Source organism: Bactrocera oleae, chromosome 4 (genome assembly GCF_042242935.1).
Source record: "Bactrocera oleae isolate idBacOlea1 chromosome 4, idBacOlea1, whole genome shotgun sequence".
In the NCBI taxonomy this organism is placed as follows: domain Eukaryota; kingdom Metazoa; phylum Arthropoda; class Insecta; order Diptera; family Tephritidae; genus Bactrocera; species Bactrocera oleae.
In genome coordinates, this window is record NC_091538.1 from 22,913,276 (window position 1) to 22,930,624 (window position 17,349).

A 17,349-nucleotide genomic window follows, 5' to 3' on the forward strand; every position below is an offset into this window, starting at 1 on the left:
GCCATACCAACTACTACAAATATGCCACATACACCCTCAATGCTTCCAGGATTTCATTGAGGTACCTCACATACCATCACCAATCATATGTAGTTAAGTCAGCCGAATGTTCAAAAATCCTGATATTTGTTATATGAGGGCTAGGTAGTTTTCTCCCAATTTTATCCATTTTAGACACAAAGATACCTACGCTGTTATAAGTAAAACCCGCGCTCTCATTTGCATTGAGTTAACTCACATATTGGCCGATATATGCGGTATAAAGTCATCCGGAAGTTCAAAAATCTTTATATTAGGTATATGAGGTATATATGAAGTATTGTTCCGATTCAACCCATTTTTGACACAAAAACATACTATTATCGAGAGTTTCATTTATTAATTTTATCTTAAGAATGTCCATTATATATTGTATTATATCTTACACATTGACCGATATTTTCGGTAAAAAGTCAACTATAGGCACTGGGGTCCACATATTCAGTACCTAGGGGCTTAAACAGTTTTGGTGCGATTTAGACAATTTTTTGTCACAAGGTGGCATACTTCAAACGCATTATTCATGCAAAGTTTTCCCTCGATACAATTATTGTTGCTTGATTTGAATAGTGGAAAGTCAAAGAATCAGATGAAATTTAAAGTGGTGTTATATGGGTAAAGGGGGAGTAGAGAAAGAATGAGCTGATCGATGTAAACAAAGCTACAGCTGAGAGGAGTCCATGGAGAAACGTCAAGTCCGCCTAGGGGTCGAGTTTCTATTAACAGAAAATGGTTGCATCTTGCTATTTTCTTTTAATTTATGAAAAAGTTGTCCAAAAAATATTGGTTATATGTAAAACTTTAATATGTTTTCAAATTAAAATAAGCTTATATTAATATATGTTCTTAAAGGAGTGGCTATTATTGGCAAATTTTAGAGTAATTACGATATATATTTATGCCTTTTTTTAACTGTGGTAACTTAATAAATATTCACCACAGAAAAATGTAAGGTGCAATTAAGCAACCATGTCAAATAACGGGGTGCAGAAAATGCTTATTCAACGAAACTGAGGGCAATGTTTATAAATTTCCAACACAATCTTCGTAAAATAATGAATATTTATATTTCTCCTGATAAAACTGGTCACACAAGAACTTTTATCAATAAGCAGGTGTGTATTAGTGTGTTTGAGTAAAAGTTGTTAATAAGTTCAAATGCCAGTATTGCTATTGAGCATTGCGTAACAGTGTTGCGCAAGCTAATTTTAAATTACTTTTTAAAAAAAAAATATAATATATCCACCGTATTTTATACCCTTATACCATGTTTTATACTATAAAGATATTGCAACTTCAACAAATAATTTATTTTCGGAGTCTATATTTAAAAACTAAACTTAGAACTATATAACAATATCGTAATTTATTTATGTTAAGAGTTATATGTTTAATATTGTACGTATTATAATCGCTACATGCTGAAATACAGAGACAGCTATATGATATGCCTACCGTGTTTTATACTATAAAGATATTGCAACTTCAAAAAATAATTTATTATAGAAGTCTATATATTTAAAAACTAAACCAAGAACTATATAATAATATGATAATTTTGTATGTCAAAAGTTGTAATAAACTATTGTACATATATCCCCGTTAATTGCTGATATATAAAACGTAAATAAAATTTGTGATTAAATAAATCTATACTTAAATTAGAGAAAATATCGGCACAGTAATTATTTCTTGATATAAGTACAATGATAAATTTTGCTTTATTGTTTAAATGACTTATTATCACTTGTATGACAGTGATAAGTTTTGCTTTTTTGGGTATATAAATTCTTATTACTTATAATATCAAATTCTGTTACAATAGTAATTTCTTCCCGTCCGCTCATAGTTAAATTGAATTTTCAGTTTGTCCATTATTAAGTTATTTAAAATGCTTAAAAATATACCGCATATTTACCTATATCAACATATTATAATATCATATATTGTTAGCATTAAACATCAATTAATAACCAAAATTTAAAATATTTTTAAATAATTATTTAGGCGTTTTCTGCTATGCGCAACCCGTTTTAACCCCTCGCCACCCTAACTCACCATGGCCACCATGTTGGTATTATTATGAACGTACGCCTCAGAGGTAGCGAAACTAATGTGAATGGGACTCTATCCCTTATACCATGCTGCTGATGGATTCACCAATCCACTCACATTTATTATGTCAGCACTGACAGTCAAATGAACAGTAAAATGACTGTCAATGTTTACAATTTTTCCAAAAGCAAATTCTGTATGCGTCGAAAAGAGACAGAATACATTTCCATAGAAGTTTCGAGAAGTTGTGAAATACCTACTTATGTAGTTATTATTCCGTGCGGTAAACTAAAAGTGTTGCGTGCTTCTCTGCAATAACTATTTTTGTGTTAAAAAAAAAATTAAAAAATTAATAAATAACGAAGGAGTTTCAAATATAATATACGTAAGTTATTATTAAGTTTAAAATAAAATTATATTTTTAGTTAATTTTCATTTTTATTTAGGCAATTTTAAATACCGAAATATTCATGAACTGGAATAACACGTACAGCAGAGCTTTTGAAAGAAGCAAGCATGGAAACAAGCGAAAATTTCTTTTTATAATTTATTACTTATTTATATTTTTGTTACACTCTTTTTTATATTTATGTATATTATTATATTTTAATTAAAAGTTTTGAATTTAATAAAGAAAAAATTATATTATCTACTGCGGAAAAGAATTTTTCACTTGTGATAGATTTACAATCAAAACTGACAAATTGCAGCTCTGATGATAATGGTCAGCAATGACTCAGAAAAAGACATGAGACTGAGCAGTATAGATATATGACTGTCACTGTCCTTTTAGAGTTTAGTAACAATCCTTACAAGAAATTTTTATGTCAGTCGTGACGAACAGTTTACTTGTCTACTGACCTACACTGTTATTGTTAAACAGAGACATCGTCGAATTATATTGCTAACATGAATAAAAATGAAATAGCTGAATTCTTTAGTACTGTCATCATTGACACGTCAAATGAATATTAAAATTACTGTCAATGTGATGGTTGTTAACATAAAACGTTTATCAACCCTATTCATCACATGTCAACACTTATCTCTTCGCGTAGAAGCTAAACGGGACCCATAAAATTCCATATAAGTTTCTCAACAACTGCGCACAACAATTTTTATGGCACAAACAGTCACCGACGCAAAATCGTGAACCGAATCAGCTGATACGACCTATCTTATGAGAGCGCAATGTAAATGAACAATGTCCACCGCTTCTACCGTTTGGATTTTTTCCATAGAAACGAGTGAGCTGAGAGTGAGAGAGCAATCTATTGCAACGCAGGTTTCCCAATCTCAATATTTTGTAGTAATTAAAAAATGAACTTTAATATATTTAAAATTTTATTAAAATGACTCAAAATCACACTCGAATACACTTATTTATAAATAGGTACACTATTTTTATACTCTCGCAACCTGTTGCTACAGAGTATAATAGTTTTGTTCACCTAACGGTTGTTTGTATCACCTAAAACTAATCGAGTTAGATATAGGGTTATATATATATAAATGATCAGGATGAAGAGACGAGTTGAAATCCGGGTGACTGTCTGTCCGTCCGTCCGTCTGTCCGTCCGTCTGTCCGTCTGTCCGTCCGTCCGTGCAAGCTCTAACTTGAGTAAAAATTGAGATATCTTTATGAAACTTGGTAGACATGTTTCATGGTACCGTGAGACGGTTGGTATTGCAGATGGGCGTAATCGGACCACTGCCACGCCCACAAAACGCCATTAATTAATTAAAACAAATAACTTGCCATAACTAAGCTACGCAATAAGATACAAGACTGTTATTTGGTACACAGGATCACATTAGGGAGGGGCATCTGCAGTTAAAATTTTTTTTTAAAAAGTGGGCGTGGTCCCGCCTCTAATAGGTTTAATGTGCATATCTCCTAAACCGCTAATGCTATAATAACAAAATTCACTGGAAGCAAATGTTTTTAGCACTTCTATTGACGGTGTGAAAATAGTTGAAATCGGGTGGCAACTCCGCCCACTCCCCATATAACGGTACTGTTAAAAACTACTAAAAGCGCGATAAATCAAGCACTAAACACGCCAGAGACATTAAATTTTATCTCTGAGATGGTATAAGATGACTTTATAGGAACCGTGTTCAAAATTAGACAGTGGGCGTGGCACAGCCCACTTTTAGGGGAAAACCCATATCTTGAGATCTGCTTAACCGATTTCAACCAAATTCGGTGCATAACGTTCTTTTCATGTTTCTATGTCACAGTGCGAAAATGGGCGAAATCGGACTACAACCACGCCTACTTTCCATATAACACCATTTTAAATTCCATCTGATTATTTCACTTTCCACTATGCAAATCAGGCAACAATGACTGTATCGGGATAAAACTTTGCGTGAATAATGCGATTAAAGTATGCCACCTTGTGGCCAAAAATTGTCTAAATCGAACCAAAACTGTTTAAGCCCCTAAGTACTAAATATGTGGACCCCAGTGCCTCTAGTTGACCTTCTACCGAAAATATCAGCCAATCCACAAAGAAATCTCAAACGAGTATACTATTTGACTTTGCGAGAGTATAAAATGTTCGGTTACATCCGAACTTAGCCCTTCCTTACTTGTTAATAGTTGGATTTTAGTTCTTAGCTTTAACATTATTAAAAATTATAACTAAAAAACTAAATGTGTAAGAAATAGAGTATACAAATAGAACAATGGCAACGTTGGAGAAGTGAAAGCCAAAGAGAACAACTGTATTGTATATTAAATTTTTATGTTATATGATGTTTTAAAAATTTTATAATATGAAAACACGTGTATCGTTATATAGGCCTACTCGGGGACCGAGCACCTAAAAATAATATCAAAATGCAAAATACCCAAAAGTTATTTTTAAAATTCCCAATATATTTTCTTTCGACAGTGGAATGATAACTTTTGACAAATTTGGTTTGATACGGGCGGTAAGTACGGAAGGGAGGAATGTCGGTGACTGTTTGGGCTATAACTGTTCTTCTCTTGAACATTTGGATAATGAGCGTATTTGTTTAAGAGCTTGACGTACCACATCATCTGCAGTCGACACACTTCGAAGACCCTATCACTAGGATTGACTAGCCTTAAATCGCTGTCATCCTTATAATTTCTTGCTCTGATTAGGGCCTCCGAATACAGCGTTAAATCGCTCTGTGTCTTCGTCATTGTCTTAGTGCATTTTTCACAATGAATCTTACACAGAATTTTCTGGTATATACCATAGCCTGTATAATACCGCTTGATTTGGACGTCAGCTTTGTCGTCCTCTTTAACAAAATTCTCGTCTGGAATTGTAAATGTTTCCAAGTCGAGTTACTCATATTCCGGTTCGTTTCCCAGTATATCTAGATGACGATCTTCGGGGCCTAGGTTCCAATCTAAATTTATATCGTCATCATCCCCGCAATCAGCCCCCTTGTCCTGAAAATTTTGTCTAAAAATTTTCATTGAAATTAAACGACCTACAATATGTTGGATTTCATAGGCAGAGGGGTGGCTATTGATACCCTGACTTGCCCGGACTCTATAAAAAGAGTTTTCCAACGCATCTTGATTCATTTTCCCAAGGAATATATAACTTAATTCATTTTTACCCCTAAATAGCTCTTCGCTCAACTGTATCATTCCAATAATTGTGGAACAGAACACATTAATACATTTCACTTGAGCATTGGTCGGAAGTTTCATTGACTTAAGATACTTTATATAATCATAGAGGCGTTGGACCTTCCCGGAGTCGTTCTTTAATAGCGGATATTTTAACGACTTCAAGAGATGGCAATAGTCACATAAGCAATATATCTTAGAATTTTCGTGCATATAAAAGGGTCTCTTCAGAAATTTTTAGCTAATTGAAAAGTGAAGAATTTGCAGACCCTTGATCGCAGACTAAAGCCTTTACATTTAGATCAATTGACTTTAGTGCTGCAATATTTTTATTCAGAATTTCTTCCAATTTTTTTGTGGAAAGTCCATTTTGGAAATATAGTATGAAAACACATATTTCCAATGTGAACTTAACCCTTTTATCATAAAAAAACAACACTTATTACTGAAAGTCATTTCACGATGGCCTTCCCCAAAATCCACAAACCCATCAATAACATCTCTAAAACTATTATAAGTTAGGTCGGACTTTATTGTTATTTCGTCAAATAACAGAACGCAATTTCGTTCTAAAACGGACATTTTTTTGGAAATTTTTTCTAAATTTCCCATGACATTGGCATCGAAGCCAGGGACAACATACCTAATGGGGCGCCATCGCAAAAGGGATCTCGTACTTGGTAAAGCGAGACCTAAATCGTCACGCATAAAACTATAAGATTTGTTGGACATGTAATTAATATTTTGTGCCAATGCCCTTTCCTCATCACTAAAAACAGTGCGCTTCGTGACGATCATCCTAGCGAATGTTTTAGCATCAGAGCTTGAAGATTCATCCGCAATTATTGCACTTTTTCTAAGATCTTGATATTTAATTTCTAAATCTCTAATCACCCCCTCTAACTCTTCGATCTTTCTATTCAATTTAACCGCATTACTTTGATAGTAACGTGCTGATCGAGCAAATCGTTCGCGGCTATCTAATGCACAGCCCTCGTCGTTACTTTGTGGTTCTAATCCTAATCTATTATCCTCTAAAATGGAAAATCTTTCGAATTCCCTCAAAGTTATGTCGTCCTCTTATTCTCTACTTCCTAAAGCTACTTTAGGACGACCATAAGTGACAGTGACGGGCGGGCACACCCAACTAGAGTCAGCACTAGATGAGCTACGACTTAGTGCTGGCTCTAATCTCAAACAAGGTAAAAGCCCCAGACAAAAGTTTGTACTTAGTGACGTACTGTGAATCAAAATGATTTCGGCAAATAAAAAGGGTATCGGAAGGCGACACGACTAAGTTGCGAGCCTTTACCCAACTCTGTCGAACATCTTCCTCTCGCGGAAATGTAAAAAGCGTTGTCGCTCTCTTCACGCAGCTGCTAATACAGCATCTTTTTTTTTTAATTAATTCCCCATATGTATGTATATAATTCAATTAAAATACAAAAATGTTATCTTATTTATATAAATAATATACTATATATTATTTATATATAGAAAAAATATATATAAATAATAATAATATTGCATATTCTATATAGGTTTACTCTACCCCCGTAATATGTACATATCACACAACATCACTCGGAAAAAAATCGGACACACCCGTATACTACCTACCACACCCGGGAGTACCACTCATAACCACACCGTGCACATATATCACCACACATGATGACACCTCAAACCATAAACTAACTTATATCAGAGAACTTAGAACAACTTTCTTTTCTTTTACATTCTCTGCTTATACAACATATAGAGCTTATACATACATAAATATAAAATTATACACTGCGATATTTAAACAAGTAAGGGAGGACTAAGTTCGGGTGTAACCGAACATTTTATACTCTCGCAACTAGCAAGGATAAAAGCCCGGGAAATTATTTCATGTTTACTCAAGTTACAACTTGCACAGATGGACGGACGGACATACGGACAGTCACCCGGATTTCAACTCGTCTCTTCATCCTGATCATTTATATATACATAACCCTATATCTAACTCGATTAGTTTTAGGTGATACAAACAACCGTTAGGTGAACAAAACTATTATACTATGTAGCAACATGTTGCGAGAGTTTAAAAATACCTCATACAACGTTTAAATTAAAATAAAGAGCACTCACCAAGGTGGAGGGTGGGCACAGCATATGCCTTCAACTTCTTCATACACTGCATTTCGTTCGAAGTGCTTAATACAAACGAATGCATTGTGGGTGGGTAAATCCTGTGTTGATGGGATCTGCAAATTTTTTCACCCACTTCTGGAAGTCCTCCTCGTTCCTGGGGAAAAAAAATAATCTTCTGGAAGATTCTGTCGTGCACTCCCGCTCGCGACACTTTCTAACATTTTTACTCGCCATTTTATTTTAAATAAAACTAAAAAGCGCAAAATCGAATTGGAGAACGAATTTAACCTTTCGCGACGAAATTCTTTAAGAACTAAAATTCCGTTGACGATTTCTTCTTCAACTTTAATTTTTGGCGCAATTTCCCCAGTAAACGACATATTAGACTTAGAAAAAAATGTAACTACTTGCATATAGTACAGAAGAACTTTTTAAATCAAAAGCAGAATTCCCTCTTTAACTTTCAATTTGGCGCAATTTCTCAAGTAAAATATACATATGTGTATTAGTAGAAAAAATCTAACTACTTACATATAGTATACATGAACTTTTCCAACCAACCATAAAACACCTGCATATAAATATATATATGTATATGTATATATTAGCTTTGTCCCAATTGAATTTGGCGCAATAAAGCATACATATGTATGTGCATTAGACTTAGAAAAAATCTTACTTTCCCCAGGAAAACATACATAAATCTAACTACTAGCATAAAGTATACAAGAAGTTTTCAAATCCAAAAGCAGAATCCCCATATAACTTCCAATTTGGCGCAATAAAACATACATATGTGCATTAGACTTAGAAAAAATCTTACTTTCCCCAGTAAAACATACGTATGTGTATTAGACTTAGAAAAAATCTAACTACTAACATATAGTATACAAGAAGTTTTCAAATTCAAAAGCAGAATCCCCTTATAACTTCCAATTTGGCGCAATAAAACATATACATATATGTGCATTAGACTTAGAAAAAATCTAAATTTCCCCAGTAAAACATACATATGTGTATTAGACTTAGAAAAAATCTAACTACTTGCATATAGTACAGAAGAAGTTTTCAAATCCAAAAAACACCTGCATATAAATACACATGTACTTATGTATATATATATTAGCTTTGTGCACATTGATACTCTTCGATTTATATATTAACATATTATTTCTCATTTACCCCTCAATCCAGCTTTATATGCGCTCTTGCTGTTAAATCAGAGAACTTAAAACAATTTTAATTATTTGTTTCTCGAGCATCTGTGGTGAACTCCTTGATAAATTCCTACAAATTCTTCGCTGTCGAACCTGCACCTTCTCATTGTTTTAAGTTCTCTGGTTAAATGTACACTGTGGTGAAACACGCTCATCGTTTTCAGTTCCCCTGCGAAACGTGAAATATTTTGATATTGGCCGCACTGTGAACCTTCTCTATGATATACGTTCTCCGCGTGTAGCACGCTTCTGTTTAAAACTCTTTTGGGTTTTGTGTTAAAAATATACATTGTTAAATAATTAAGTTACCAGCGGATAGAGTTCTCAATGCTTTATTAGGATTTGTACAATTGTGAACGGTTTGCTTGACATGTCCTCCGACATTTATAAAAGTTCAACAGAATTTTAAAATACCGTAACTTTAAATATGCGTAAACAAACATAATTATAAAGAGAAATGAATGATAAAAGAGATATGACAAATATAAAGCTTAGATAAGACAGTATTGCCAGATCAGACTTGACATTATAAGAAAATAATCTTAAACTAATGTAAATAATCCTAAACATAAGTACATTTTAATGAGAGAGGGGAGTTTTCAAATATAACATACACTGATTGGGGAAAGACGTACGCAGAGCTATTGAGAGGAAGATATGGAATCAAGTGAAAATTTCTTTTCATAATTTATTATTTCATTATATATTTTGTTGCATTCCTCCTTATATTGATTATTATAACTAATTTTGATTTAAAGTTTAAAATTTATTGAAAAATAAAAATTATTTTATATACTGTGCAAAAGAATTTGTCTTTTGTGATAAGCGGCCTTTACACGGTAATTTTTGTATGCAAACATGGTGTGATGCAAAAAAAACTGGTTTTCGTTTAAACGGTCGAACATGCAATCATACTTTATTTCTCTGTTATTTGTGAACGAAGCAACATCAAGGATGAAATGACAAGGATGACATGAAGCGAGACTATCTCATTTTCGCTGATTTTTCTGTTATTCTCTTTCCCTGATTATTAAAATCAGGGAATTTCGAACAGCTGATGTCAAAAAAGGCGGGATGCCAGAAATAAACCCGCTAAAAATAGCTAACAAAAGCAGTGCGAAACGAAATTTCAGGGAACGACACGAATATTTTTGAACAACGTGCAACTAAATTTTATTTGCTAATTTAATTTAAAACGTTCATCATAAAACCATGATATTTTATTATGACTTGTATTGTTTCTTTGTTATAATTTTTTTTTATTTATATGTTTTTTTTATGCTATATGATTTTTTTTTAAATTTATAATCCAGCCATCCAGAACGCTTAGATAAATTTCAAAGAAGTCCTTCCACAGTTCTTCGTTTATCCGTGACGTCATTACACTTCAATGTTTGCTTACGACTGAAAAAATATACTGCGTGCATGATGCAAGCGTTTACACCATAAAACATGTTCATAACAACATCATGTTTTTAAAAATTTTTAAAAACCATCGCACATGTATGACGAACACGAATTTATTATGTTTACACGCTCATTCTTCTCATCACGCCGCACATGCTTGTGCCGTTTCAGACAGGGACTCAAAAGAGTCGCATTTTTTTCAAATTTTCTTTTGGTGTCGCTCTGGGCATTCACACGGCCAAAAAGAGTCCAGCAACTCGAGTCTAGTTTTTCTGCATTCCTTTTCACAAAATGTTCGTAAATATTTGTGCGGTTCAACTGCGCAACACTGCGTGCTGCGTATTTCATTTGTATGTTGAGATGATGGTCACACATTTTGCTTGCAATGAATTACCATGAATATGGTAGAACAATATGCATAATACAAGTACCTACCCGCTAAATAGTTTCAAAAAAATACTAAAAACGGGAATTCCCTAATCCACAAGAATGTATTGAATATCCGCTATTAATATTTTCAAGGCCAAATTTATAATAGGAATTTCCTAATCTTTAAGTATTAAAAACTCATAATTTCTTTACTCCATATTAAAAATTCATAATTTCTTTACTCCATAATCTATATCTTAATTTTCTCCTTATTTACAATTTGTCATAATATTTCTATTATTCTATGCATACGTATTTGCATATTACATACAAAAATAGATAACAGAACTCAAATTTGCGATCGAATTCATTTGAAACCGAGCGCTCTTGCAACCATTCAAAGGATTTGAAAGTGAAAAGGAATGCTGAAAAGGGTAGCAGCGAGCTGTTACGAACAAGAACACAAAGCGTGCCACCCGAACACGAGTGGCACGGTCCCTTCGTCTTTCCTCGTCGTCCCCTCGCCCACAATAAACTGGTATGAGACTCTTTTGCGTCCCTGTCTGAAACGGCACCTTGCAAACATGAATGACCGTGTAAAGGCCGCTATAGATTTACAGTCAGTTTTCAGCTTTGACGGTTTTATGATCAGCAATGACTCAGAAAAAGGCATGAAAGTGAGCAATATACATATAAGTATAGTAAATCAATTCCGAATATCCATATGTTAAATATAGGTGCACACAATGCAATAACACACATGCGTTTCTTTTCATCAGTTTCTGCACAAGGCTCTTAAGAAAATGATAGAAACTTTGTTCTGCGCGCTGACAAAAATTTTTCAGCGATGACTGTCATTATTCTTGTAGGGTATATGTACCCTTTATTTACTAAACGCAGGTGTGTGCATGTAGGTTGTGCTTATCAGCTGATATTTGTTTACATGGGAAGTATTCTGCAAGAACAAAGGAAGATTCAAGCAAATTTATTGTCTCCTAAGTTAAAAGTAGTGGAAAATTAATTAGTAGTAAAACGCTATTATAAGCATGATTGTTGTGAGAACGTACATTAGGTTTCTGAACCTTTTACTTGCAATTTTGGGGAGTATCGATCGTTCCTTAGGAATAATAGAACTGAAAATACAGGATTTACCAGCAAACAAAAGCAATAAAATAGACACCACAGGTAAACCATTCGATTATATGGGGTTGCAAGATACGTCTTCAACTCGTGGTCTTCTTTATCCACGGGAATCTGAGTCACGTGAAGTACGAACGCTGGATGGCATTTGGCGATTTTTGCAGTCAGACGTTAATGATCCCATGAAGGGTGTGCGCGATGGTTGGTTTAAAGCTGATTTGGACAAGGTAAACTTCAATTCACAAGCTTAACATATTATTTAACATGTATGAATCAAGGTGAGACCCACACGTCCCATGCCAGTGCCTTCAAGTTATAATGATATTAGTGCCGATGTTAAATTGCGTGATCATATTGGAACAGTGTGGTACGAAACAAAATTTTTTATACCACATTCCTGGAACATGGATCAGCGCATTTGGCTACGTTTTGGAAGCGTTCACTATGCAGCTATTGTTGTAAGTTATAAAATTTATTTTAAATATACCCTGTTAAAGTTTTTTTACTCTTTATGAGTAAATCCCTTTATAATCCCTACCATAAAAGAGGAGGGTACTTAAGCTTTATTTGTTATCGGAGCATTTTATGTTATCAGATACTTTAAATAATAACCGCCTAAGACTGAAAGCTTCAGTATTTGTTATTATGTTTTTTCGTATATTTGTATTTAGTGGATTAATGGAGAAAAAGTAATGTCACATTTTATTGGGCACTTACCGTTCGAGTCGGAAATAACAAACCACGTGAACTTTGGAGGTGAAAACAGGTTAACTTTAATCTGCGACAACACGCTTGTAAATTCAACAATTCCACAAGGAACGATAGTTGAGGAGGAAGGGTAAAATAAGGCGGGAATTTATCTTAAAGCTTTTAGAGCGTTTCATTTTGAATATTTCAGTGATAATGGTATGGTTATGATCCAACGGTATACTTTTGATTTCTTCAATTATGCTGGTATACACCGTACTGTTCATCTTTATACCACCCCTGCTATTTACATTGAAGATATTAAGGTTTTAACCGATTTGACTGAGAACCATATAGGTAAGCGTTACATAATGAACAAACATATCTACTCCTTTAATTAATAAATACAATTATGCTGTATAGGACTTGTTCATTATGAAGTTATTGTAAAGGGCAATAAAAGTAAAGTGGTTGTTTTTGATCCACCAATAGAACCTCTTTATGTACATGTGCAAATACGCAACAAAGAAGGTGAAATAGTAGCTCATAGTATTTCTAAAACAACGTTGAATGGCACTATTGTAGTAAAAGACGTTATGCCCTGGTGGCCATATTTGATGAGCCCCGAACCCGGTTATTTATATACTATGGAATTATATTTGCATGCTGTTGATAAATCTCTCCTAGATGTATATCGTATGAAAGTCGGCATTCGCACATTAAAATGGAATAATTCAACTTTTCTTTTAAATGATGCCCCGATTTATTTACGAGGATTCGGGCGACACGAGGACTCTGACGTAAGATTAAAAATCGAAATATTTACTTTCTTATATAAATGATTTTAGATACGAGGAAAAGGATTTGACTATGCCTTGCTGACAAGGGATTTTAATTTGATAAAATGGATTGGAGCAAATGCTTATCGTACCTCACATTATCCTTATTCAGAGGAATCAATGCAATTCGCTGATGAGTTTGGCATCATGGTCATAGATGAATGTGCAGGCGTTAATGCAGAGTAATTATTTTAATCTGACTCTAAGACACTAATAATTATGTTTTGTCCCCATCATATAATATACATACGTATTTAATAATGTAGTATTTTTGAACCATTGTTATTACGGAATCATAAATCCTCGATTGAACAACTAATACATCGTGACCGTAATCATGCCAGTGTTATTATGTGGTCTATTGCAAATGAACCTCGTTCCGGTAATGCCCAGGCGGAAAAATATTTTAAGTAATTACGTTCTTGAATTACTGTTGTACATCATTTGTTTCCCATATTTTTTTTTTGAAGAATTTTATCAAATTATACCAAGTCGTTGGATCCCACGAGACCTATCACGGCCGCTTTAAACGTTGAGGCGAAAAAAGATAAATTGGTAAAATATGCATTAAGCACTTGATTCCACAGTACAATAATACAAGATTATTAAAAAATAGGGACAATATTTGGATATAATATGTTTTAATAGATATAACGCATGGTACCAAAACGCCGGACAATTGGATATGATTACCAAACATGTAGTGGACGAAGCAACATTGTGGCATGTAATGCACAATAAAACCATTATAATGACAGAGTACGGTGCAGATACTTATGAAGGATTACATTTTGTAAGTAAAAAATAAGATTACTCAAATTAAATTAAGTTTAGTAAGAAAAATATAATTGACAATTTTCAAACTTAAATGCAATCAGCTTCCAGCATATATTTGGTCGGAGGATTATCAGTGGTCACTACTCGGCAAGCACTTCAAAGCGTTCGACAACCTAAGATCGCAAAAGTGGTTTATTGGAGAATTCGTATGGAATTTTGCTGATTTCAAAACTGCACAAAGTATATCAAAAATATTCAATTTATATAAGTTTTTTGTCGAAATGGATTTCTATTTTCAGCATACACGCGCGTTGGAGGTAATAAGAAAGGAGTATTTACACGTCAACGCCAGCCAAAATCGGCTGCATATTTACGTCATCAACGATACTTTGGTTTGGCAATTGAATTAGACCAATGCGAGGCGCCTCCCGAAGTATTCGATTACGTTATACACTGGCAAGAAAGACCACAATTCATTCGGGATTATGAAGACTTATAACAAATAAACCTGGAAAATAGTCAAATTAAATCCATTTTTAATATAAGTAATAGGTAATATACTATTATTCAAGGGCATTCTGTGGTTCGACAAGTTTTAAGCATTCATCAGCAAATTCTAAAAAAAGCGGTTCTTGCATTGCTGCTTTCATAGCCTTCCAAGCATCAGGGGCCACATCAATTTCAGAAAGTAAATTTCGTAGATGTATATTATAAAGCAAATCATGTAATGCTTTACAGTCTTCTATTATAATAAAATAAATTCGTATTAATATAACAATCACAAGAATTACTTGGACTATATTACTTAAAAGTTCCAGATTGTTACGTGATACCGTGTCTTCAGTACTAAAAGGTTCATGCAGAGTGGGTTCCAGTTTGCGATCGTGCTCTACGATTTTGTCTACGTTATGATTTGGTAGACATAGTACTTCTTGATGTTTCTTGTAACAGCGAAGCGAGCAACTTTTATTTATATAAACGGAAAAAAATATATATATTACGTCGATATATGTACATAACAATGAGTACAATAATTAAACTTACTATGCTTCCAAGCATTTTGGACATTTGTATTTCTTAGTAGTCGCACCGCACGTTACACACAACATTGTCTAGTGTTTTATGACGCATCAATAAGTAATGCTATAAAAATACAATATTTTCTAACCCATTACATTTTGCCACCTCTAGTATTTTAACAGTCGCTGTTATTCTAAAGTAAGATGTTTTGGGAAAAGTAAGTAATTTTAAAACTAGCTACCAATAACAATGTGCTTAAACTAAAATACACATAAATTTACAGTAAAAAACTCTTCATAAACTTCGATTGGTTTAAATTTTTTTAAAAGAGACAACACTTGGTAAATGTGTCAAATGAAACATACCATTGGTAGTTGCCGTATTGTTTTAAGCTAATGTATGGTTAAAATGACTACCAATCCCGAGGGCTCCTATGTACATTGTAGATTAAAATTTATTTATTGGTATTATTAAATTATTGTTTCTAAATTTTTAATAATATGTTTTATTTTAAGTTTTGATATCCAATTTGAATTAGTTTTAATAATTTATCATAATACGGACACGCACCCAACGTACTTAAATTGGCGACATCTACCGCAAAAGTTAGAAAGGTTGGCTATGGTAACAGCAGAGAATGTTGAAGAATAGAGAAGGAGCAAATGTTAACTGAAAACTTTTTGAGTACTAATTTGTAATTCCACATGAAGGAACATCGAAAAATATAACTTCGAAAAAGAAATATACACCACACAAGGTGCGAAATGCTATAAATAGACACAACGAATATTCCTATATGAAAAATCGTTGCGTATACCTATTTAGATTTATGTTTTCAATTTCTATGATATGACAAATTTATAATTATGAAAAGCCTTTTGAATTAAAAAGGAGGATTACTGGCAAAAACCCCAGAATTCATAATAAAATAACCTTTGATATGCAATTTTTCCAACTTTTGTATATGCGTTGCGTAAGCAATATACTTATCAAACAAAAGATAACAATAAAACAGTGGCTAAGCGGCCGCGTTTCCATTTATATAGTGGCTTAGGTCGTAGGCGTGAAGGAGTTAAGCTCAATCCGAATACGAGCATATACGTTCGAATCGTAAAATACATAAAACTCAAAATTTTATTTAATTTTTTTATTTTATTAATAGGAGTCTAAGCATATCATAATTCAATTACTTTAATAGCATATTTTACTTCCTAATATAATTAAAATATATCAGGAAAATATGTTCATATGATTAGGTTTATTGAATATTTTCTTATTATGCGTATTTACACAAATGTGATAATCACACATACATTCTTAAATACACGTACGCAGATGCTTGCCTCCTCTTGCCCCGCACAAGCAATGACTTTTGTCTACGCTTTTTGCTTTTTGCGGGTTGAACGATCGCAGGCAAGGAGGGATTGGGGCGCACTGCCACATAATTATTTCAGATATATATTTTATTTATCGAATTCGTTTAAAAACGATTATAGGTATGAGTTTATGTGTATTTATATATATATATATAATATATATTATAGTACGAAAATAATTCATAAATGCATCAGTATTTTTCAATACAAATTAAGCAACATAATAATATACTAAGAGTCCTCAGTTAGAACGCCTCTGTGTATAGTGGCAAGCCAACGAAATAACGGCGAGTTCGCGCAGACATTGTGTTGTTGAAAGTAACCAAATGACAATTTTGTCGACAAACATACATGTATACATATGAGCTCGGATACAATAGCTCGGCGGAGTTGACAAAATTTGTTTCAATCGACAATTTTACGACAATGTCGATCGGCTATGTTGTCTCGTTTGTCCTTTTTGCAGGGCTTTGCTGTTGAAAATTGACTTATGCTCTTTTGGAATATTGCGATTATTAGCAAAATCTCACTCTATAAGCAAAATGTATATACATACATATGCACAGATGTTCTTTGATATGCGCATAAACAAAACTTAAAATAATAAAAAGGAAAATAATTGGCTTATGAAAAGAAAATATAAGTAATGAGGGAAATAATATGAA

General features: G+C 33.3%; 2 protein-coding genes across 3 annotated transcripts; one reads left to right on the plus strand and one right to left on the minus strand.

Moving 5' to 3' along the window:
* The first annotated feature begins 11,699 nt into the window (after nt 1–11,699).
* On the plus strand, nt 11,700–15,075 carry LOC106623562 (beta-glucuronidase). 2 transcript variants are annotated; one of them, XM_014243116.3, is made up of 11 exons: nt 11,700–12,212; nt 12,264–12,443; nt 12,657–12,823; nt 12,884–13,029; nt 13,096–13,472; nt 13,521–13,693; nt 13,856–13,921; nt 13,982–14,066; nt 14,128–14,304; nt 14,390–14,528; nt 14,588–15,075. In XM_014243116.3, the coding sequence occupies exons 1-11, from the start codon at nt 11,892–11,894 to the stop codon at nt 14,785–14,787; spliced, it is 2,031 nt and encodes a 676-aa protein (XP_014098591.2). In that variant the 5' UTR covers nt 11,700–11,891; the 3' UTR covers nt 14,788–15,075. The 2 variants fall into 2 exon arrangements, with proteins under 2 accessions (XP_014098591.2, XP_014098590.2); XM_014243115.3 differs by having other exon boundaries at nt 11,706–12,212; nt 13,778–13,921.
* On the minus strand, nt 14,136–15,622 carry LOC106623563 (zinc finger HIT domain-containing protein 3). The gene is made up of 4 exons (XM_014243117.3): nt 15,333–15,622; nt 15,094–15,251; nt 14,850–15,030; nt 14,136–14,796 (listed from the first exon to the last, which is right to left on the minus strand). The coding sequence occupies exons 1-3, from the start codon at nt 15,395–15,397 to the stop codon at nt 14,852–14,854; spliced, it is 402 nt and encodes a 133-aa protein (XP_014098592.1). The 5' UTR covers nt 15,398–15,622; the 3' UTR covers nt 14,136–14,796; nt 14,850–14,851.
* Between the last annotated feature and the right edge of the window lie 1,727 nt (nt 15,623–17,349).

Coding starts and splice junctions, on each gene's coding strand:
- LOC106623563 (XM_014243117.3), bottom strand. CDS start 15,397: ATGTTGTGTGTAACGTGCGGTGCGACTACTAAGAAATACAAATGTCCA. Junction 15,252..15,332: donor CCAAAATGCTTGGAAGCATA/GTAAGTTTAATT, acceptor TATAAATAAAAG/TTGCTCGCTTCGCTGTTACA. Junction 15,031..15,093: donor TAACAATCTGGAACTTTTAA/GTAATATAGTCC, acceptor TTATTATAATAG/AAGACTGTAAAGCATTACAT.
- LOC106623562 (XM_014243115.3), top strand. CDS start 11,892: ATGATTGTTGTGAGAACGTACATTAGGTTTCTGAACCTTTTACTTGCA. Junction 13,030..13,095: donor TTTGACTGAGAACCATATAG/GTAAGCGTTACA, acceptor TATGCTGTATAG/GACTTGTTCATTATGAAGTT. Junction 13,694..13,777: donor TGTGCAGGCGTTAATGCAGA/GTAATTATTTTA, acceptor TTAATAATGTAG/TATTTTTGAACCATTGTTAT.